The sequence below is a fragment of the Canis lupus genome, chromosome 22 (assembly GCF_011100685.1).
Source record: "Canis lupus familiaris isolate Mischka breed German Shepherd chromosome 22, alternate assembly UU_Cfam_GSD_1.0, whole genome shotgun sequence".
Classification (NCBI taxonomy): Eukaryota; Metazoa; Chordata; class Mammalia; order Carnivora; family Canidae; genus Canis; species Canis lupus.
The window spans coordinates 5830827-5856441 of NC_049243.1; the positions used below are offsets into that span (position 1 = coordinate 5830827).

Genomic DNA, 25615 nt, shown 5'->3' on the forward strand with positions numbered 1-25615 from the left:
CCAAATGAGTCAATATTCCCTGCATAAATTACGTATCAATTCTTCTGAAAAATAATACTATAAATATTATCTAACTCATACTCAAACCACTGACAGTGTGATTATCACAATACACATATAGGAGAGACTACATTACCAAAATAAAAACTGCATGAGTAGCAAGGCTAACACAAAATTTAAAAGTCTTCTTTTGGGGATCCCTGGGTGGCTCAGCGGTTTAGCGCCTGCCTTTGGCCCAGGGTGTGATCCTGGAGTCCAGGGATCAAACCCCACGTCAGGCTCCCTGCAAGAAGCCTGCTTCTCCCTCTTCCTGTGTCTCTGCCCACTCCCCAACCCCGTCTCTCATGAATAAATAAAATCTTTAAAAAAAAACAAAAGTCTTTTATCCTTATATTTTTCACTGATCAATCAGTATTTCTCACCAGAACACACGGGATTGAATTTTTAAGTTTCTCGTTAATAATTACTTTTGATCACATAATCTATTCTAAATCCCAGGGAATTAAAAAAAAATCACGTAGTAATGAAACAACAACCAATCACGTAGTAATGAAACAACCAAAAAGGCTTGCCAAGATATATTCTACACTAAAAAAATGTCTATTCAATCTAAGTATTGAGCTTTCCTAATTCCTAGAAATCTGGTGGGTATTTTTTTAAAGATTTATTTATTTATTCATTTGGGAGAGAGGGAGAGAGACAATCAGGGTGAGAGGCAGAGGGAGAGGGAGAAGCAGACCTCCCGCTGCGCAGGCGGTGCGATGAGATGCAGGGCTCTACTGCAGGACCTTGAGATTATGACCCGAGCCAAAGGCAGATGCTTAACCATCTGAGCCACCCAGGTGCCCCCTAATTGCTAGAAATTTGGATGACACTGCTTAAACCATCTCTAAAGAATTTTGTTTTCTTCAGTAAAATTGTCAAGATTTTTGTTGTAAACAACTGCAGACTCTCAAAGTGAGTCGCAAGAATATGCACTAACCCAAGGACAATTGGTTACAGGGAGGTGGGATGGGACCAGGAAAAAGAAAATGGAACATCAACTGTACCTAAAACATTTTATATCTCTAAAAAAATATAGCAAATATCAACAGTTATGAAATACAGCTATTGTAATACTAGTTACACTATTGTCTGCAGTTTATTATAGACTTGAAATATTTCATTTAGTAAAAAGTAAATTGGGCAGCCTGGGTGGCTCAGCGGTTTAGCGCTGCCTTCAGCCCAGGGCACTATCCCGAGACCCGAGATGGAGTCCCACGTCGGGCTCCCTGCATGGAGCCTGCTTCTCCCTCTGCCTGTGTCTCTGCCTCTCTCTCTCTCTCTGTGTCTCTCATAAATAAATAAATAAAATCTTTTAAAAAATAAAATAAAATAAATAAAGTAAATCAGCCTTAATGAACTAACTTGATTCCAAACCTTAATGTTATAATTACATTCCAGTTTTTTTCTTCTCCTCACCCTCATCCCCAAATTATTAAATCTACAGTGTATACCAACCATGCACTTATGCATGCATACCTAAACATGAAAAGAGTATAAACATGCCTTTTATTCCAGCCACTGAATAAAGGAACATTTTCTATTAGTTTTAACTTAAGTAGACTTGGCTCAGGCAGTTGGCAAAAATTTCAAAGCTGAACCAGCCACAAAACTTGGTGGTAGTTCAGAAAATAAAGAAAACACAAAGTCGTACATTTTTACTTCAGTTTGCTCTTCCAGACAAGTATAAGATTGCCAGAAAGTGGTTAAGATTCCAAATCTTACTCCAGTGGCATGGCCATTACTCAAGAGAAAGTAAAAAATATAGCTTCCTTACTCTTTCCACAGGGGTTTCTACACATAATGCACTGGAAGAGTAGAAAGGCTGGCACGCTTACTAAAGTGGATGGGACTTAGAGGTGGCAATCACTACAAACTATGGCTATCAGACTCTGGTATCTATCTGGAAGATACTTCCTCAAAAATGAATGGAATAAGCCCAACCTTTCAAAGAAACAACCAAGAGTATTCGACACCATTAATAAAATTCAACCTTCAGGGACATTTAAGAGGGCATGGGATGTGATGAGCACTGGGTATTATATAAGACTGATTAATCACTGACCTCTACCTCTGAAACTAATAATATATGTTAATTAATTGAATTTAAATAAATAAAGGTTTGCCTAATCGTATTATGCTAAAAAAAATTCAACCTTCAAAATGAAAATTCGCAGTTTTGAAAAATTTATAACTACCATCATAAGCTTGACAGCTATCTAAACCTAAAGACTTTCTGTTTAAATCAGTGATGTTGGGCAGCCCAGCTGGCTCAGTGGTTTAGCACCGCCTTCAGACCAGGGCGTGATCGTGGAGACCCAGGATCGAGTCCCACATCAGGCTCCCTGCATGGAGCCTGCTTCTCCCTCTGCCTGTGTCTCTGCCTCTCTCTCTCTCTCTCTCTCTGTGTCTTTCCTGAATAAATAAATAAAGTTTAAAAAATAAATAAAAATAGGGCAGCCCCAGTGGCTTAGCGGTTTGGCGCCGCCTTTGGCCCAGGGCATGATCCTGGAGACCCAGGATAGAGTCCCATGTCGGGCTCCCTGCATGGAACCTGCTTCTCCCTCTGCCTGTGTCTCTGCCTCTCTTTCTCTCTGTGTCTCTCAGGAATAAATAAATAAAATCTTCAATAAATAAATAAATAAAATAAAAAATAATAAAAATAAATTGGTGATGTTAATGAATGCAAAATTTTGTTATTACAGAAGGAAACATGTCAACGTGTGGAAGAAGTACATAACTCAGTGAACCAACATTCTCCAAATGATGTACATATGATGTTCAAAATCATGCAGAGGTCAAGGATTCATTTCAAGTACTAGATAAAGCCTATGGATTTCAATGTAACAGTATAAAAAGTTTACTGTTCAAGTTTAAAAAAAATTTTTTTTAAGATTTTATTTGAGAGAGAGAGAGAGAACAGGATTGGGGTGGGGTAGAAGCATCAGAGGGAGAAGTAGGCTCCCCGCTGAACAGGGAACCCGACGTGGGGCTTGATCCCCGGACCCTGGGATCATGACCTGAGCCGAAGGCAGGCACTTAACTCACTGAGCCACTGAGGCACCCCTGGTTTCAAATTCTATACTGCAACAAACCTTTAAGAAACTAGCAATTACAGAATTTGGGTGTACTATCAAAAGAATTCTCACAATTAGCTGAAAATTTCACTAAATACGCCTCCCTTTTCTAACTACGTGTTTGTAAGAGGTCAGATTTTCTTCAGATACTTCAACAGAAATTAACAGACTAAATGCAGAAGTGGACAGAAGAATACAGCTTATCTTTTAACCCGGACATTAATATGATTTGTAAAATGCCATGTTTCCCCCTAAATCTTTTCTGAAAACAGGGTTTTTTTCATAAAAATGTTATTTATGTTAACACATAATATATAGGTGCCCTGAGACCAAAAGGTTCAAGAACCACTGCACAAAAGTGATACAAAATTATTACAATTATGATACATATGACTAAATAAAATCTGAGTACAGTAGCATGGCAAGTAGTAATAAGCATATGGTGCTGATTTAGGCAACAGAAGGTAACTCATGTTTAAAGGCAGTGATAAGAAAAAAAATTCAACAAAAAAGGAAACAGCTGTATTTGAATGCTAACAACACATACATATAAAGCTTAGTTCAAACCTCTGGAAATTGTACAACTAATATCCCATTCTCAACAAATGGGAGAAATGCATCAAGTTAATGTTTCCCACTAAGAGTCAAAAATTCAATTTGAAATAAAAATACTAACTATATTTATCCTTCATTACCATTCTTGGGAAAAAGGATACCATTCTTGGGCAGGATAGTCCATACAAAGATTATAAATTCTACAATATTTCCAACATGACTGCTAATTCAGCATCTTCAAAGAACATTTCCACAAGATATAACAGTTTTCTTCAAATTCAATCTAACACATTCTAAGACAAATACTTGTTGGTATATGTTACCAAAATCAAGTTTGAAAGTAAGACAGGCCACCACCAAATAAATTTTCACATACTTCCAATTATCTCAGCAGTTATACTATCCAGGGAATAGGTCTTATTATATAATGTGGACAGTGGTTAACCAAGTGTTACAGGACACATTGCTGAACTACTCTGGTTAGCAAAAATAAAGTAAAATAATTGTGCCAAAATAAAAATAAAAGAGCAAGAAATAAAATGAGAAACAAAGAATGTAATATTCAATTTTGAACCTCAAATGTCTTAAACCTTGAAGGAAGTCATTAATAAGCCAGTTCACTGAAAAAACTTTTTTTTTTTTTTTAAGATTTTATCTATTTATTCATGAGAAACACACAGAGAGAAGCAGAGACATAGGCAGAGGGAGAAGCAGGCTCCCTGCAAGGGGGTCCAATGCAGGACTCAATCCCAGGACCGATGCCAAGATCATGACCTGAGCCAAAGGCAGACAGACGCTCAACCAAGGAGCCCCCCAGACATCCCTTAAGAACCACTCTAAAATGTATGTTTAGAGTAGTAGTAATTCTTAGGAGAAAATAAACTATTTTAACACCTTTACTTTATTAAGTCCACTCACTATTGGCCAATCCTAGCCCAGACACGATGGAAATAAGTAGGAGACCTAGTATCCTGTCCACAAGGTTTAATTTGGGGGCAAAATGACTAATACAAACTTCACTGCCAGAGTCCAGATGAAGGAAGAATCAAGAAAGACCAGAGCACAGTAAAGGCAGGGTAGCTGTAACTAAAAAAGGCAGACAAATCCCTGACAGGGAAAAAAGGAGAAAAAGCAGGAGCAGGTGCCAGGAAGCACCAGTAAATATAAGGGATTTCAGCAGACTGGACTAGAGAGGGTGGAAAGGATGGGGGAATTTTTCACAGGACTGCTTCAGAAGACTGCCTAAAACAGTCACATGTGATTTTTATGTAGAACGAACTAAATGGGGCACCTGTCTGAATGTGAGAGTAAGAGGAGGCTAAGCACTATCATGGCCAAGACAATAAAAGATTGATGATGTATCACCAACAGAAATACAAACATATGGAGGATTAAAAAATGGGGGGATCCCTGGGTGGCGCAGCGGTTTAGCGCCTGCCTTTGGCCCAGGGCGCGATCCTAGAGACCCGGGATCGAATCCCACGTCAGGCTCCCGGTGCATGGAGCCTGCTTCTCCCTCTCTCTGCCTCTCTCTCTCTCTCTGTGTGACTATCATAAAAAAAATAATAATAAATAAAAATAAATAAATAAATAAATAAATATTTAAAAATGGGAAAATCGGTATGATTTTTATATCAAAAGTCCAAGTGGATTACCTGTGAAGACAACTAAAGATGGGACTGGACATCAGATGAGAGCCTAGACCTCTGTCACAGTTACCACTCTGGACCAAAGCTCTGTTAATTCCTCCCGAATACTGCCATAACCTCAAGCTTCCAACTTGGTCTCTTCTCAACTGCCAACCAGTCAGTCTTTAAAATGTGTATCAGGGTCACCTGGGTGGCTCAGTGGTTGAGCATCTGCCTTTGGCTCAGGTTGTGGTCCCGGGGTCCTGGGATTGAGTACCACTTCAGGCTCCCCTCACCGCGGGGAGCCTGCTTCTCCCTCTGTGTATCCCTGCCCCTCTCTGTGTGGCTCTCATAAATAAATAAATAAATCTTATAAATTAATAAAATAAAAATCAGATCAAATCTCTATTTTGCTCAAAAACCCTTCAGTGGCTCTCCATTTTGCTCAAAATAAAATCCAAAATCCTTACTGGTTTACAAACTCCTTCATGATTTGCCACTGCCAACTCCCTTCCTCTCTAGCCTACCACTTAGCCACTAATAGCCTATTCCTCTTCCCCTTGGTCATCTATTCCACCCCCCACACTGACCTCCTTGCTACTCCTGGAACATGCTACGCTTGTTCGAACCTTAGGGAACAAGCTTGCTCCCCCTGCCTTGAAAACTAGCTGGCTAATTCCATATGCCTAAGTCGTCTGAAGGAGTTCAAGTCTGTTCAAATCTCATCTTCTCAATGGGCCCACACTGACCACATTGTTTAAACTTGCCAGCCCTGGGGTGCCTAACTGACTTAGTAGAGCATGAGACTCTTGATCTCAGGGTCCCGAGTTCAAGCTCACATTGAATATGGAGCTTACTTAAAAATATTAAACTTGAAAGCCTCATCTGCAACCCAGTACTCCTGATCCCACTTTCTGCTTTTTCCCCAGATAACTCACCACCTGCTAGTCTGCAATACAATTTATTTATGGCATTTATTATTTGTTGCTATTTCCTCTTACTAAAATGTTAGCACTATGAAGACTGGGATTTTGCTAAAAAATACTAAATACTTGGGATACTAAGGTATCCCAAGTCTAAAAAAAGAGGTCCTGGCAAACAGTAGGTACAAATATCAGTTTTTTGAATTAATGAACTGTTGCAGCAGGTCAAAGAAAATGAAAACTTAGAGCAAAAACACCACTGTGGTTCCATCAGCTCTAATCCTACCCATCTCCTCCAATATTTTCTAACTCAGTAATGGTTTCACCACTTACCCAGATGCTCTGGCCAAAAAAGCCTGGAAACCATTCTGGACTTTCCACTCATCCAATTCTCCCAGTTAAATCATCACCAAAAGCTGTCAAAATTACTTCTACTATCTCTAGAACAGGATGGCTCTTTTCCAGTCCCACTGCACCAGTTCAAACATTTCATCTCTAAACTAGACTACCAAGTCCACAACTGAGCTATTTTGCTTTGATGTAACCAGGACTATTTAATGGACTTTAGATAGATTACGACAAAGTATGACTTGGAGAAAGTAAAATGAAGAATAGGATATTTGAAGGCAAGAAAAATGCATTTTATTTTTATTTTTATTTTATTTCCTCCTATTCAAGGCACACTTATTCATATACGTCAAGGTCCAGCTCAAATTTATCTCCACTTTTGAAGTCTTTCCCAGTTCTTTCAATTAAAGTACTCTTTTTTCTCCTTTATACACAGCTCCATCAGAGCACTTTCTGTAGCAAGCATTTTTTCCACATGCCAGTTGCCCAACTGAACAGAAGTTTAGTCTTATTTTTTTTTAATTACGATTTTTATTATTTATTTGAGAGAGAGCACAAGTGAAGGGGGAGTGGCAGAGGGAAAAGCAAAAGCAGACTCCTCACTAAGCAGGGAGCCTGACACAGCTCGATCCCAGGACCCTGGGACCATGACCCAAGCTGAAGGCAAACACTCAACCTGACTGAGCCATCCAGGAACCCCAAGTCTAGTCTTATTCTGTCATAGGGCCTAGCATTAAAAATATCTGAACAGGGATGCCTGGGTGGCTCAGCAGTTGAGTGTCTGCCTTTGGCTCGGGGCGTGGTCCTAGGGTTCCGGGATTGAGTCCCACATTGGGCTCCCTGCATGGAGCCTGCTTCTCCCTCTGCCTGTGTCTCTGCCCCCCCACCCCAATGAATAAATAAAATCTTTATAAAAAAAATAAATAAAAAATAAAAATAAATAAACATCTGAACAGATGAATTAACAACTTTTAGTCTAGAATTTGCAATTATAAAGAAGAAAACTAAGTTTGAACAAAGGTAGGGGTGTAACTTATAAAAGAAATTGAAGTTATTATCAACAAATAGTAGATAAAAATACTAAACCAAAGATCTAGGGAAAAGAATAAAGACCAAACACATGAGGCATTTCTCCCTAAAGAAGGGTAGAGAGATAAGGATATTAGCTAATAAAAATATTTAATAGAGAAACAGATTTAGAATTTCATAGAGAAATATGGAGTACAAAAAGGGCTAACCCAAAATAGCCCTTAAAAATAAAACATATTCTCTCAAACATGAATACTCAACTAGAAACAAATTGTGCTCCTAAAACACTCATGAAATGCAGATTGCTTTAATTAAGGAGACAATGTAAAAGATACAATCAGTTCCCTCTAATTCCATCCCCACAAAGATATTCTAATATGTAAAACTGAATCATTAGAAAATTGGTTCAAAGGGGCCTCTCAAAAACCAGCAAAAGGTATATTAATAAAAGGAATAAAATTATTTAAACTCTTAACACATTAAACTCAAGTGAGGTTTTTTTTTTAGAAAAGATTTTATTTATTTATTCATCACACACACACACACACACACACACACACACACACACACACAGGCAGAGATATAGGCAAAGGGAGAAGCAGGCTCCATGCAGGGAGTCCAACGCGGGACTCGATCCCGGGTCTCCAGGATCATACCCTGAGCCAAAGGCAGGCAGCAAACCGCTGAACCACCCAGGGATCCCTCAAGTGAGGTTTTAACTCTTCTTATAAAATTCTACATTTTATAGACATATAGACTATTTAAAAAAATGAAGAGCCTAGAAAAGCAAAGTTTTATAAGCTGGTACAGCTCTACACTTGAGGGAAAAACATAAAAATATTTAAGATAATTCTTGCCTTATGTATATTTCAATGTAAAATAAATGGCTTTACTCACTATAAAATGGCTCAGTTAATCATACTTTGGCAGGTTCATTATCAACCAATACTACAGTGTGAACTATGAAGATTTTTTGGGTCACAGACCTGAGTCTCCAATGAAAGCTACAGTCTTGTCCCACAGAAAAGCATACATACATACAAATCTTTTTTAAATAGGCTCCACACCCAGTATGGAGCCCAATTCAGGGCTCAAACTTATAACCATGAAATCAAGACCTGAGCTGAGATCAAGAGCAGGACGCTCAACTGACTGAATCACCCAGGTGCCCCTATATCTAGCATTTTAAATATGTCATGCAGTTACAGAGCCCCTGCTATTAATGATTTCCTAGAGATTCAAGAAACCCAGCTATAGAACTGAGATCTTCAAGATCAGAAGTGGCAAATGACATAATGCTCCTCAGAAAAGGAAATAAATTGTTAATAACAACTCTACAGAACTTTTTTCTCGTCATTGAGGCAATCAAGAAAACACTGAACATAAAAATCTCTGTTGTGGGACGCCTGGGTGGCTCAGTGGTTGAACGTCTGACTTTGGCTCAGGGCGTGATCCTGGAGTCCCAGGATCAAGTCCTACATCAGGCTCCCTGCAAGGAGCCTGCTTCTCCCTCTGCCTATGTCTCTGCTTCTCTGTGTGTCTCATGAATAAATAAATAAAATCTTAAAAAAAAAGAAAAAGAAAAAATCTGCTGCCTGAAGTACATCAAATGATATACACACAGAGCTAAAAATGCATACATATGCCTTAAAATACACTTGAAACCTAAAGTGTTTAAAAATAAGATCTAATACAGGGGCACCTGGATGGCTCAGTTAGTAGAACATTGGGCCTGGAGCTTACTTAAAAAATACAGACACACAGATATATATCTTTTAAAATATCTAATATTAGTAATGGCTAATAGTTATTTGAGCATTTATTATGTAGAGTGCTGTTCTAAATGTTTGAAATAAATTCCTATTTATATATGAATGTTAATAATTATTATCCCATTTCGCAAATAAGGAAATTGAAGCACAGAAATATGCAAGGAGAGCCAAAGAACAATGACATGAAACAGAAATGAGAGATTAAGAAGCAAAAAATTTCCTTACAGTATGCAACATCTAACAGCAACTTAGATCTGCATTTGTATTACCACAGTTCTACAAAGCAAGAACATATTGTCCAAACTTCAGAAGGATCACAATCTTGGTTCTCTTCCATATCCTTGCCAAGATAATCCTTATAATACCATATTCACTTTGGAGTACACTGTAACCAGAAATGTGAACACAAAATGTTCAAAAAAGAGCACAATACTAACTGAAGGATTTACAAGATTAAAAATGGAAGATTAATTTTGAGGATAACAAACTTTCTAAATCACTATCTCTTGTATAAGTAATAAATCATGCACTGAAAAAATTAGCAACTAAGTGAAATGTAAAAAAAACTGAAAATAGAGTACCTTTCTCTGCAAAAGGAGCTCAAACTTTGTTCTAAGCTCTACTTCCTATTTACTGTCTTGGTGCCATATGCCTCTTCTACTCCACGAACAACCACAGAAGTAGAGAAAACCTCACAGGTTCAATAGGTCTTAATAAATCTTACCAATCACAAGACAAATTACAGATTCCTTGGATGCACCTACGCCATGCCCTGCATAACATGACATACAATAAATATTTGTTGAATGGCTGAATATTCTCCAAGAGAAAATGCAGGTGTTTAACATTTTCTACCTCCTGTAATACTATATTACAAATTTTGTAGCATCAGAACAATCCAATAAAACAAAACTTTTACCTTAAACCACAAGATAGAAAAGTTATAATTTATCATTTTGCTGGGTTTTTTTTTTTTGAAGATTTATTTTAGAGAGAGAAAGCCCGTATGTGCACAGGGGCAGGGGCCAAGAGAGAGAAGCTCCCCACCCACAACTACCACTACCAATCCAGGGCTCAATCTCAGGACTCTGAGATCATGACCTGAGCTGAAATCAAAAGTCTGATGCTAAAAAAAAAAAAAAAAAAAAAAAGTCTGATGCTCAACCAACTGAGCCACAGAAGCACCCCTATAATTTACCATTTTGTTTCATACTATGTCCAAGGGGGAAAAAAAGACGAATTTTTTTAGATTAGTTTATGCAGTTACTGGTAATTCAAGACACCACAAAAGATTTATCTGAACACTATCTTTTTTTTTAAACAGTAACATTCTACATACTATAATTTCTTACACCTTTTCTTTATACAAACAGTAAACTTTTTAAATTAGATATGAGAAATTAGCTCCATTAAAATGAGCTGCCCTGCTACGTTAATAGTAATATTCTAATTCAGGTAAGGTTAAAATCAAACAACAATGAAAATAAACATATATGTATGCTGCAAAAAATCTCTCTCTGTATTTAATTCACAAACTTAAATACCTGCTCCTGATTTATTGAACTGGTAAAATATATGAGAGAAAATACACAAAATTTACAAACTATATATATATATATTTTTTTTTTAAAAGATTTATTTATTTATGATAGACATAGAGAGAAAGAGGGGCAGAGACACAGGCAGAGGGAGAAGCAGGCTCCATGCACCGGGAGCCCGACGTGGGATTCGATCCCTGGTCTCCAGGATCGTGCCCTGGGCCAAAGGCAGGCGCCAAACCGCTGCGCCACCCAGGGATCCCCTACAAACTATATTTAACAGAGTTTCTTGGAAGTCAAAACATACAGTTCATCTCTCTGCACTAAAAAGGCCCTTAGTATTGAAATCTACAAAAGCAAATATTCAGACTAAAATATTCCCTAATATTAAGCAGTATTTTTCTTAAACACAACTTATAGTTGCTGAATATCAATTTACCAAAACAGGCAAGTATGACCCTATCTTGGCAAAACTCAGAATACTGTTTCTTCAACATCCTAGAAGACAGCTTGATGCACCATGCTTTTCCATCTGCTTTGTTCTATTTCTTCATGCCCCAAATGGAAACTAAACCCTTCGAGTAACAGCCAAAATTTCATTAATCACAGGAAATAGGTAGCATGACATGAATAATAGAGGCAGACAGAACAACAGATAGAGTAGCCTTGGGAATGACCTCAAAGTGTACGTTGAGACAGAAAATCTATACAACACATACAGGAATCACATTACATAATTCTATTCCCACTTACCTGATGAGCTCTCAGTAAAGACTGTTAATGTCTGTCCTCCAACACTTTGTAAGACAAACGGATGTTCTCTAGGAGTGCTAACCGAAGCTGGTTTTCCACCAATATCGTGAATATTTGCAAGATCTTCATTCAAAGTAAATGACACCTGATAGACACATTAACAAGAGCTTATTACAAGAGACTTATGTATTCAAAGTATCTTTCACAGAAATTCTCATTATAAATCAAATACTTTTTTTAAAATGTGAATCTTCATTTCTAGTCATTTATTAAACATTTCTCTAAAACTTTATCAAACAATCCTACTTAGTCATAAAAAGAGAATCTAGAAAAAAAAGAGAGAGAGAGAGAGAGAGAGAGAATCTAGGAGAGCCTGCGTGGCAGAGTCAGTTAAGCATTCAACTCTTGGTTTTGGCTCAGGTCATGATCTCAGGGTTGTAAGATCAAGCCCAACATCAGGTTCTTTGCTCAGAGTAGAGTCTGCTTAAGATTCTCTCTGCTTCCTCCCACCCCCAAATAAAAAAATAAATCTTAAAAAAAGAGAATCTATTCCCATTTATCAGAATAACAGGGCGAATCTACCATTATAAAGATGGGTGACAGCTTTCAAACTTTTTCTCTGGTTTATGGTTAAAGAAATTGTTTCCAAAACAGGAATAATTTTTCCCCCCTAAGGTCTGTGAATTCAAGGGATGTCTTGTTACGTTTGTATCCTTATAAATATATATACTTAAACACATATTTAAATATAAATAAATATATAGCAAAGTGCCTGGCACATAGAAGGAAAACAGTATTTGCTGAATGAGTGAATATTTTAAGAGTATAAAGAAAGCAATTGCACTTAAAGGGGGGGAGCAAGCTATTTATTAAGAAAGCTTAAACACTCCAATAAGCAAAGGATATATTTCTTTTTTAGGTTTCAATGACTACTGTAGGAGTACATGGTGCTGTTTCATTTTCGAATATTTTAACAAATACAACTAAATATTTACAAAGATAATGCAATATTGAGACTTAGAATAAAAACACATAGTAGATATTCTTTCAAAACGATTTTTTACTATATACCAGATCCCCAAGGGAAGATCACACTTTACATCAAAAGATTTATGAACATAAAATAATAATCTCCCAACTGCACAGGAAAGATTAAGAAGCATTTGTTAAACATTTCTCTACTATGTGATTAAGTACTACAATTATGTCCTGGACTTAATGAATCAAAACCTAAAGCCCTGAAAAATCCAGTCCAAATGCCTTTGCCACACTGAAATAATGTTGAAGTATTACTGTAGCAATAGTAAGCCTCACAGTCTTACTGTCCGTCCCCCCTCATCCCCCCCAGAGAGGGGACAGTTTAGGTCATGGCAGAAAAATGCTAAGAATGAACTAGAAAGGAGTCCATTCATTCACACAAAAGTAGCATTTATGCTGTTTTGTGTCCCACACTATCAGCCACCAGTTTGATGTGGAGTTTTCCAGAATGCAAACACCAACTTCCCTTTACTATTACTAATACGTAGCAAAATGATCTCATGTTTTTAAATAAAATAATCATAGAAATAATCTTACCTCAGTCCTTCCTTGATTCCTACAAAAGAAAAGAAAAATTTTATTTAGATTTCATGTTTTCTTCAAATGTACACTAAGAACTAAAAGAAGTAACACTACATCACATTTACATAAAATATAACATTTACATAGATCAACTAATATTTACCCTTGGCTCTCTGCAACTAACCTACTTGTAATCATATAGTAAAAACAAAAGTTACATTAATCCCATATGTATATTATGAGGAGTTTGTATTACAATGGTCCTAATACTTAAACCAAGTAATAACCTCATTACAATTCTTATCTTTATGTCTACAGCCTAAATAATAGTCTAAAGCTTAAAAACGTATTATGTATCTACTATAAGCAAAGTACTGAGTGTAAGATCTCCATTGTCAGCCAGAAGATATAAAAACTACATCCATAACCGTAAGAGATACATTTTAATTAATGTTTAATTAAGAGAGCCCCAATGTGCCAGGATCAGATAGGAAGACACTACTTCTTCCATTTTAAGAGAGGAAGAATGGGGACAACTGGGTGGCTTAGCAGTTGTGCAACTGCCTTGGGCTTAGGGCGTGATCCCAGTCCAAGAATCAAGTCCCACATTGGGCTCCCTGCGAGGAGCCTCCTTCTCCTTCTGTCTGTATCTCTGCCTCTTTCTGTGTGTCTCTCATGAATAAATGAGTGAAAGCTTTAAAAAAAAAAAAAAAAAAAGAGTCGAAGAATGTCTTAACAAGAAAGAAAGCCAGATCTAAGCCTTTTTTTTTTTTTTTTAAGAGTATTTATTTGGACGCCTGGGTGGCTCAGCAGATGAGCCTCTGCCTTCAGCTCAGGCCGTGATCCTGGGGTTCTGGGATTGAGTCCCACATCAGACTCCCCACAGGGACTCTGCTTCTCCCTCTGCCTGTGTCTCTGCCTCTCTGCCTCTCATGAATAAATAAATATTTAAAAATACATTTTTTTTATTTATTAGAGAGAGAGAGAGAGAGGAGAAAGCATAAGCCAGGGAGGGGCAGAGAGAGAGGGAGAAGCAGACCCCCTATTGAACAGGGAGCCTGACGCAGGGCTGGATACCAAGACCCCGAGATCATGACCTGAGCTGAAGGCAGACGCTTAACCAACTGAACCACACAGGCACTCCCTGAGCTAAGTTTTGAAAGGTACTGGGATTTCAATAACCTGAGATAGGAATATATTATTAGAAATTACCAACTGAGCAAAGCCACTAAGAGTCTGATAATGAAAATGTAGTCACATTTGGCTGGGAGAATACAAACTAAGGAATAGGGGGAGATAAACTCGGAAGGAGAACTGAGGCTAGATCATGGAATATTTTAAATATCATAGTACAGAGATACTTTATTTCTCAAGTAATGGAGGGCCCCAAGTATCATTTGAACAAAAGAATAAAGTACAAAATATGCTCCTAAAAACATGCACCAGAACATATATATAAAATGAAAATGAAGACCAGTTAGAAAACTACTGTTTCTCCATAACACCAGCCTGAGTTCCAACCTGCCTTCATTCAGGGGCTCAACCACTCATTCTGACATTAAGCGTCTACTCTACAACCATTAGACATTCTACTCTATAACCATTAGACATGGTGCCAAGTGCATGGTACAGTATGAACACAGGCCTTTTTTTTTTTTTTAACACAGGTCTTTATCCTCAAAAAGGTCCCAGTTTAATGAAAAAAGAGCTAATCTATAAACAACATAAACAGGATAACTATGACAGGGGTACAGCATACTGTCACGAAAACACAGATGAGAAAGCTAGCAAGAGATGAACTGAATTGAGGGATGAGGAAAACAACATGGAGGCATTACAGGTTAAGAGAATCCAGTTAAACACAGAAATGATCTAGCACATTCTTTAGAGCATCAGTGAATGGTAGGAAGGAGTCAAGTGGTAAAGAGCCCCTTAGGCCACTAAGGAGTCCAGAATTTTAAACAGGTTTGTTTACTGCAGGACTTCTCAGTCTTTTTCACATGTTAAAGTGCAATGTTGACCCTCCTTTTGTTGGGGAAGTATCTAGAACAGAAGTGAAAAAAAAATCCTAAAATTTCATATAAAAATCTGCATTTCCAGCCTCTCTCAAAAGACTGGAAGATTTGGCAGCAATGCCCTTCTCCACTCCCCAATTCAGCATGACAACAATCCCTTTGACATGCACAGATGGGCAGTGAATTCACTGCAATCCCTTCCCTATCACTCCTGGATCTGGATTCTTAGAAGGATTTAATTTAGCTACCTTTCAGACATAGGTGCTGCAGTCAAAACAAAGGCAAAGATGCAGAGAAGGCATTTGCAGAATGTTTACTGAATTGGAATAAGGCTTAATGCAAAAACTCACATAAAACGTAATGAAGGCTTGAACCAGGTAATGACAGCTTGGAAGGAGGAGTGTGTGGCAGTTGTATCTGAGATGTCAGAACTGATAGAGGAGGAAATGACTGGAAGTAGGCAGCAAGGGGAAAGGACTGATTAAAGATCATGCTGACATTTCCAGTCTAGGGGACTAGAAAATCACCCAGATCCAATTAGGGAACACAGGAGGGGATGACAACTTTATTTTCATATATTTATTTATAACATCATCTTGGCTGGAATGATAAGAGACTGATGAACACTGGATGAGTTCATTTTCCAGAATAAAAACTAGTCTTTAAAGACTTGTGACTTATTTTAAAAGGATTACATATCCTTTTGCCTTAGTATATAAATGTATAAAGCATACATGACCTTTTGTTGTTCAATATTACCAATAAAATATATCCTCTTCATGATGATCTGTGGTTAAAATTACAAACATCAACTACTGTAAAACACAGTAATATCTTCAGAAATAAATGAAGCAAACATGTATCCCATCCTTTCACTGAATGCTTCATAACATTGTGAATTAGTTTCTCCTTCATTACTCTGTCCATTTCTCAATACCCCGCAGCTATTTCTTTAGACTCCAGCCTCATTCCTCTTGTCTTTCTAAAAACTAGTCATTTGTCAGGGTGCCTGGCTGGCCCAGTGAAGTCTGCCTTCAGCTCAGCTCATGATCCCCAGAGTTCTGGGATCAAGCCCCACAATGGGCTCTTTGCTCAGCAAGGGGCCTGCTTCTCCCTCTCCCTCTGCTCCCCTCCTCCATGTTCTCTCTGTCTCTGTCTCTCTCAAATAAACAAAAACCTTTTTTAAAAAATCATTTGTCTTTCCTTTTTGTTATTTTTGAATATTTCTTAGATTTGACACCAATGGGAGGAGACTTATCACTAATCGCCAATAAAACACCTTTTTCCTAAGTAAGAAAATCAACCAAATAATACCAAGTCTCTAACTGTGCTCCAGGATTTTAAAAATTTATTTAAATTCAATTTAATTAACATATACTGTATTATTAGTTTCAGAGGTAGAATTCAGATTCATTAGTTGCATATAATACCTAGGGCTATCTTCACGTGCCCTCATTATTTTTTTTAAGTTTCTTTTTTTTAATAGATTTTATTTATTTATTCATGAGAGACACAGAATGAGAGAGGCAGAGACATAGGCAGAAAGAGAAGCAGGCTCCATGCAGGGAGCCTGATGTGGGACTTGATCCCAGGACTCCAGGATCACGCCCTGGGCTGAAGGCAGGCGCTTAACCACTGAACCCCTTAGGCGTCCCTATTTTTTTTTTTCAAGTTTTACTTATTTAAGTAATCTCTATACCCAACGTGGGGCTCAAACTCACGAACCTGAAGATCAAGAGTCACATATTCTTCCAACTGAGCCAGCCTAGGAATCCCTGGGTTTTTGAGTTTTGTCTTGTTTTTAATTCCTAATCATACATTGCCACCCTGCCCCCCGTATTTTTTTTTTTAAGGTTTATTTATTTATTTATTCATGAGAGACACAGAAAGAGAGGCAGAGACACAGGCAGAGAGAGAAGCAGGCTCCCTGCAGGGAGACTGATGCAGGACTCTCAATTCCAGGATCCTGGGATCACAACAGGAGCCAAAAGCAGTTGCTTAACCATTGAGCCACCCAGGTGCCCCCATATATCCCATTCTTGAACAATTCACCTCAAAAACCATTAGATGAAGCCAAGCAAAGTACGTATCTGCAGACTGAATTGAGAAGGGTAAGCCTAGCCCAAATGGGATGGAAAGCAAGTATCTAGGGCAGAAGGGGCAGCCTAGTGTCAGAGCCCAGGAGATTAAGGAGGATAAGGAGAGCATCCCCACAAAGGAATGGCTCAACAAGTAGTGTGTCAGAACCTAGCAGGGTCAGGACTTCCACATGGGAAGAAAACCTAAGACATGTTGTCTGAGTCCTGGAGGGGGAAGTAGGCATGCCTATGAGGATAGGAGGGGATGACAGTGCTGAGGAGAGCATCCCTGTGGAGGCCTACAAAGGTAGCAGCTTAATGGGGGATGTTATAGCCCAAGCCAGGTGAGGAGGGCATTCATACACTGGTGGGGAAAAAAGGGTTTCTAAACAAATAAGAACAAAGGTCTAAACAAATAAGTGAATATATATTAAATATAACAGGAACCAGGTTCATTTTCAGAAAAGAGGTACAAACATGAAAAGGGAGAAAACTGGAAACATTCAGTGATATTGAACTAGAATTAGATATTGGTTTAAGTTCATTATTTCCAACATATATAAATATACAAATTAACATAATTTAAAGGTGTATTTAAAGGTGTATATGTGCATATACTCCCTAATTCTGTCCCCTAAAAGGGTCTGGGAGCAGCAATGAGCACTTGCGGTATCCAGATCTTAGTTTCTAAATATCATTCTCCTCTAGAAAGAACTAGGACTCTACGGAAAAATGCCTGACTTCAGACTTAGACAGAAACAAGATGAGTCTAAACCATTTTTCTCTGACAAAAAGTAAGCGCTCAAAGAATGATCAAGACATGTCAGAAGGCTACAGGACTTAGACTACTGAACTGTATGTACACTGAAGAAAGGGTTAAGGTGGTAAATTTTATATGTATTTTTTACTACAATAAAGAAAAAAGGGGGCATGGGAACCATCTTAGGAGGAGAGTCCAATTTGAACATCAGAATAAATAATAATAGTAACAAATTGTGACCCATTAACTAAAATTGGAATACGTGAATTCATACCAACATAGATACATAATGTGAGAAATGGAATATTTACATAGTCTCAAAGTACAACCTAAGAGAATACTTATTACTAAGGGGAAAAGAGTAATTTACAGTGAAAAAGCATAGAAGACTCTCCTTAATCAAGTGATCAAAGTTACCACTACCAGTATTAGGACAAAATGAAAACATGCAAACCTTGCTAGAACCCAGCTTCACCTTCATTGATATTCTTGCCAAAGATGCCTGACTCCTATCTAATCATGAAGAAATATCAAACTCAAATTTTACAAAATAATGGAGTGTTGATACCTATAGAGTATACAATTCAAAGAAAGACTTCTAAATGTTCTAGATTTAAGGAAACTTAGAGACCTGACATCAGAACACAATTCAAGATTATGGACTGGATCCTTTTGCTAAAAAACACTATGGAGACAAATGGCAAACTCTGAATAAAGTCTAAAGATTAGGTAGTAGTATTTGATGTTAATCCACTGACTTGGAGGGGTGTGCTGTGATTATGTAGGAAAATATCCTTTTTCGGAGATCCCTGGATGGCTCAGCAGTTTAGCACCTGCCTTCAGCCCGGGGCGTGATCCTGGAGACCCAGGATCGAGTCCCACATCAGGCTCCCTGCATGGAGCCTGCTTCTCCTTCTGCCTATGTCTCTACCTCTCTCTCTCTCTCTCTCTCTCTGTCACTCATGAATAAATAAATAAAATCTTAAAAAAAAAAAGAAAAAGGAAAATATCCTTTTTGTAGTTAAAAAAAAAAAAAGTCCTTTATATTGTTCTAACCTTCTGTAGGTTGAAACTGTTTTATTTTTTAATCTTTTTTTTTACTTTATTAAAATACTGAGTTTATTTCACATGAATATTTTTGTCTCCCCACCATTTCCATTTGTCTGACCACCACTACTACTATGTCCTATCATAAAGATTCCATACATACTTAAAACCAAGCAAAGTGTGGAGTTCCATCTTTAAAAACTAAACAGGCATTTTGGACAACACATTCTTGGCAATGGAACCTGGACAACATTTATCAGACACGGTAAGGAAAGTTCTCACTCTGCATTATAAAAAGGACAGCCAGATATCAACTGTTACAGAAATGAAATAAGATGGAAAATTTTAACAAACTCTTTAAACTATTTTCTTAAAGAGACTTCCTCCACTGCCAGAGATCTTGAATAGCCTCTCGGTCAGTCATCCGGAAGCAATTCTTCACATAATTGATGAACGTGGCTTCCACTTTGGAAGAGAACCACCTTTTTCTATACTTGCTTCCATTTTTCCTTTAATGTCTTCTACAGAACTAGGTCCTTTCAGTGTTTTGGGAGTCTTTTCCTGTTCTTTGAAAGATTCTTGACCTTTTGATCTTGGTGTTGATGGTTTTGAGTCTTTTCCATGCTGGTTTGATTTTTTGTGCATTTTTGGCTGGAGTATCTCGTATAGATTTCTTTACTGGAGCCTTTTCTTCAGTTTCCTCATCATCAGAATCATCATCATCATCTTCATCAACATCTTCATCAGCAGCAAGTTTTACTTTTTTCTAACACTTCCAGGGGCAGAACGCTTTCCAGATATACTAAGAAGTTTCACATCCTCTTCTTCTTCATCTTCTGACTCTGCATCTTCCTCCACAGCTACTAAGTGCTGTCCACTAATATGCACAGGCCCGGAGCCACATTTCAACCGAAAGACCACAGATGGTGTTATTTCAAAGCCCCCAAAGGACACTGTCAGCTGACATTTTCAAAGTTGGCAGTGTGACTTTAATTGGACTGCCTTCCTAAGTCATTGCCTCTGCTTCAACAATGTGCAATTCATCCTTTGCACCCAAACTGACCATTCTTAAAGATAATTGGTGCTCATTTTCATCACTATCCACCTTAAAGTGGTAATCTTTGTCAGCCTTTAGTTCACAACCAAAAAGATAGTCTGGGGCTGCAGGGGGGCTCATGTCCATGTCCATCGAATCTTCCATGGGTTGGTGACACACACTTAGGTGGGAGAGAAGGCAGACAGAGATACACGACTACTGTTCCATGGGACAGCCACGCAGGACGGAATCACACCAGGGTTGAAACTGTTCTAAAATAAAAGTATCAGGACGCCTGAGTAGCTCACTTGGTTAAGTGTCTGTCTTTGGCTCAGGTCATGATCTTGGGCTCCTGGGATGGAGACCCACTCGGGCTCCCTGGTGAGTGAGGAGGCTGCTTCTCCCTCTCCCTCTGCTACCCCCTGCTTGTGCGCCCTCTCTCCCTCAAATAAATAGATACATTAAAATATTTTAAAATAAAAAAAGTATTCAATAATTCCAAATATGTCGTTATTTCACTAATCCCTAAGGATTTGAGAATATTGCTAATTTTTCTCTATAACAATGCTGAAATGAATATCCTCAATATTTGCATCACTAACTTACTACTTCCACGAGATAAGTTCTATGAAGATGCTGGGTCAAGAGCATGAACATGTTATTAATATTTTGAGCCTTCTCATCATCCCAGTCCCACTCTACTGGAAGTGTTTTCTGTGTCTTTCTAAAAGGGCAGCACCAAGAACTGAACAAACTGCATTGCCAGCAAATTGGCAGAGAAAACAGTGGGATTATTATTCCACTTTTTTCTGAGTAGTAATGTATGTGTGAGTACATGCGAGTGCGTCATAGATGTATATGTATGTACACATATATATGTTGCCAGGCTGGTCTTCAGAAAGTTTGCACTGATTTAAATTCAATAGCAGTTCTCTGCTCCTCCCCCTTCAGCAGACAGCCACATCTTCTGGTGCAGTGTCACCCGCATCCCTGAGACACGATGGTGAAGGTCAGAGTGGACGAATTTGGCCGTATCGGGCGCCTCGTCACCACAGCTATTTTTAACTCTGCCAAAGTGGATACTGTCACCATCAATGACCCCTTCATTGACTTCAACTACACGCAGTACATGTTCCAGTAGGATTCCACCCACAGCAAAATCCATGGCACAGTCAAGGCTGAGAACAGGAATCTTGTCATCAGTGGGAAGTCCATCTCCATCTTCCAGGAGGAGCAAGACCCCACCAACATAAAATGGGGTAATGCTTGTGCTGAGTATGTTGTAGAGTCCACTGGGGTCTTCACCACCATGGAGAAGGCTGGAATTCACTTGAAGGATGAGGCCAAGTAGTCATCATTTCTTCTCCTTCTGCTGATGCCCCCATGTTTGTGACGGATGTGAACCACGAGAAGTATGACAACTCCCTCAAGATGATCAGCAATGCCCCCTGTACCACCAACTACTTGGCTCCTCTAGCCAAGGCCATCCATGACAACTTCAGCATCATGGAGGGACTCATGACCACTGTCCATGCCATCACCGTCACCCAGAAGACCGTGGATGACCCCTCTGGGAAGCTGTGGCGTGACGGCCAAGGGGCTGCCCAGAACATCATCCTTGCTTTCACTGGTGCTGCCAAAGCTGCAGGCAAAGTCATCCCTGAGCTGAACGGGAAGCCCATTGGCATGGCCTTCTATGTCCCCACCCCTGTGTCAGTCATGGATCTGACCTGCCACCTGGAGAAAGCTGCCAAATACGATGACATCAAGAAGTTGGTGAAGCAGGTATCAGAGGGCCTCCTCAAGGGCATCCTGGGGTACACTGAGAACAGGTTGTCTCCTACAACTTTAACAGTGACACCCATTCTTTCACCTTTGATGCCAGTGCCAGGGCTGGCATTACCCTCAATGATCACTGTGTCAAGCTCATTTCCTGGTATGATAGTGAATTTAGCTATATCAACCAGGTGGTGGACCACATGGCCTCCAAGGAGTAATAATCTCCTGGACCACCACCCCTAGCAGGACCAAGAGGAAAAGAGAGGTCCTCAGCCACTGGGGAGTCCCTGCCTCAACTTATCCCCCAACACACTGAGGATCTCCTGACTTCCAGTTTCCATCCCAGACCCCCTGAGGAAGGGGAGGGGTTTAGGGAACCCTACCCTGTCATGTATCATCAATGAAGTATACCATAGGGGATCCCTGAGTGACTCAGTGGTTTAGCGCCTGCCTTTGGCCCAGGGCATGATCCTGGCGACCCGGGATTGAGTCCCACATTGGCTCCCTGCATGGAGCCTGCTTCTCCTTCTACCTGTGTCTCTGCTTTTCTCTCTCTCTCTTTCTCTGTGTCTCTCATGAATAAATAAATAAAATATTAAAACAAAAAAGTATACTGTACCCAGCCTAAATAAATAAAATAAACCCAATAGTGTAAGACTGCTCTAAATTTAGTCAATTTAAAATTTTTTTAATTTTTTAATTTTTTAATTTTTATTTTTTTATAATAGTCACAGAGAGAGAGAGAGAGAGACAGAGACACAGGCAGAGGGAGAAGCAGGCTCCATGCACCGGGAGCCCGACGTGGGACTTGATCCCGGGTCTCCAGGATCGCGCCCTGGGCCAAAGGCAGGTACCAAACCGCTGCGCCACCCAGGGATCCCCAATTTAGTCAATTTTATAACATAAAAATTTTATCTCATTTTTTGTTTGCATATTTTTTATGACCTTGAATGTTACGTATGTTTAGAAATAAAGCTAGAAAAAATTTTTTACATATTTTTTTAATATTTTTTTTAATTTTATTTATTTATGATAGTCACAGAGAGAGAGAGAGAGGCGCAGAGACACAGGCAGAGGGAGAAGCAGGCTCCATGCACCGGGAGCCCAACGTGGGATTCGATCCCGGGTCTCCAGGATCGCGCCCTGGGCCAAAGGCAGGCGCCAAACCGTGGCGCCACCCAGGGATCCCTTTTTTACAGATTTAAAAAAAAAAAAAAAAAAAACTCCCGGGACTTCCAGGATCACCCCCTGAGCTGAAGGCAGACATTCAACTGCTGAGCCACCCAGGTGTCCCATAAAGCTAGAAACTGAAGTCTCTCGGGAGAGCCTTTCTAGTTGACTACATGATTGTCAGCAAAATACAGCATATATAAAGCATTTCATAAACTGAAGTTGTCTAAGGCAGGGTGGTGATATAGAAAGAAGGCTATTTTGTTTTTGGTTTTGCTTTTTAAGATTTTATTTATTTAGGGGGGGCATGAGCAGGGGGAGGGGCAGAGGAAGAGGGAGAAGCAGACTCCCCACTGAGCAGGGAGCCCCATGTGGGGACTTAAATCCAGGACTCTGATATCATGACTTAAGCCAAAGACATGCTTAACTAACTGAGCAATGCCGGTGCCCTAGAAGGTTAGTATTAAAACTTAAACAACCTAGGTGAGGTTGGTGTAAAAACAACCAAAAACTTAAACAACCTAAAGCAAAGCTATAAGCTAACTAAAATGCGGTACACATCAGATGTCCAAAGGGATAAAAATAACCTAAGTACGATGGTTTAGAAACATCACATAAACCACCTAAGAAAAATGGCCCAAATGTTACCAGCTGTTAAAACAGGCTAGACTCTCCTTTTTTCAGGTGCAAACAGAACCAAATTTAGGGAGAGCTGCACTCCCAGCTGCATGTTTTCTCCTCCCCTTCTGCCTCTCCCAATTCCTCCTAACTCCACAGCCTGTCTCTACAGGATGAACAATCACACCACATAGATCCTCTAGCTTCTGGCTCACTGCACAGGAAGTTGCTGCAGCCTATCTTTAGAAGATGAGCCAGGGAAGGGAGGCCCATCCCCATACCACATCAGACACTATGTAGGGCCAATGGTCTATATTGTATAGTATGTGGCATGACAGTAGGTCAACACTACTGACAATTTTACATCCATTAAACCCACGAGTTATTAATACCACCTCTTTAATAGATGAGGAAACAGAGAAAGTAAGCAATTTACCTAAAATCACACAGCTAGTAAGTGATAAGGTCTGGACAAGACCAGAGCTGAATGACTCCTGAGTCCATACTCATAACCAGTATGCCACACTGGCTTTTTGAAACCTAAGTTGTTTTCATGTTTTACTCCCCCCCCCCCCAAAAAAAATATATATAGGTAATATATATATAAATATATATATAAATATGTATATATTTTACCATACAGATAATCCATAAACCAGCTAATCTGCCTCTAAGAATCAATAGTTGATTATGTATCTCCTAGCCTTAAAAATATTTGAAGATGGTTTCACCTGGTATGCCTTAAATCATCTCTCAACAGCCAGAGTACCTTCAAATATTCCTCTTGGACATTGAGTTTTTTTAGTATTCTCATTATATTAGCCTCGCTCTACTAAAGGAACTTATTTGTCCATGTCTGTAAGTATAGCACTAAGAACTGAACATAATGTCTGCACCATACACTAACTGGCAAAGAAAAGAGTGGGATTGGCATCCCACTTCATTCTAAACAACAAACATCTATTAATGGCTCTTTTGTTTATAGCCACATAACCCTGAGGACTCATATTTAGCTTGAAATCAACTAAGATCCCGATAACCTCATCACATGCACTGAGAAGACATTCCTCATCATCCTACAGTTGCTTAATAGTGAATTTAGTAATTCAGCAAAAGGAATGAAAACTGGGGCACCTGGCTGGCTCAGTCAGAAGAACTCGCAACTCTTGATCTTGGGGTTGGTGAGTTCAAGCCCCACGTTGAGTATAGCGATTACTGAAAAGAAGGAAAGAGAAGAAAAAAGAGAAAAGAAAGAAAAGAAAGAAAAGAAAGAAAAGAAAGAAAAGAAAGAAAAGAAAGAAAAGAAAGAAAAGAAAGAAAAGAAAGAAAAGAAAGAAAAGAAAAGAAAGAAAAGAAAGAAAAGAAAGAAAAGAAAGAAAAGAAAGAAAAGAAAGAAAAGAAAGAAAGAAAGAAAGAAAGAAAGAAAGACAAAGTGAATTAATAGCACAAACAAGATAGCCAGCCAGGAGACCTACTATGGAACAGCTGTTTTTAAGCATTTCCATAGCTATTTTAGGGCACTACTTACTACAAATCTGTTCTCATCATTAAAAGAATCTAGACCTATAAGACAAGACTGATAATGTATCATGTTAAGTAGAAAATCTGCTAGATGTTTTATTTAAGATAAAAAATGCATGCACACGTGATAACATCAAGTGCAAACAGCATATTGTCAAGACCAGGATACTCTAGACAGCAAAAGAGGGGACACCAGCAATAATCGCACTGGGAAAATATGTAAACTAGGACTGTTCAGGCAAGCCTGGGTGGGGGGGGGAGGGTAGCCACCTAATATTAGATGGAACTGTGTAAACCATCTGCTTCTCTAAGGAAGAAAAAGAGCTTGAAATTTTCTACCCAGCAAAGGATAATAAAGAAAAATGT

General features: G+C 38.9%; 1 protein-coding gene and 1 pseudogene across 1 annotated transcript in view; both read right to left on the bottom strand.

Moving 5' to 3' along the window:
* GTF2F2 (general transcription factor IIF subunit 2) overlaps nucleotides 1-25615 on the bottom strand; it is a 147235-nt gene that overhangs the window by 105273 nt on the left and 16347 nt on the right. Inside the window, exons 3-4 of the mRNA XM_038569584.1 lie at nucleotides 13241-13259; nucleotides 11666-11810 (exon numbers count right to left, since the gene is read on the bottom strand). Coding sequence (XP_038425512.1) covers nucleotides 11666-11810; nucleotides 13241-13259 — 164 coding nt within the window. The remainder of the gene's footprint in view (nucleotides 1-11665; nucleotides 11811-13240; nucleotides 13260-25615) is intronic.
* Nucleotides 19159-20326, bottom strand: LOC100684785 (annotated as a pseudogene).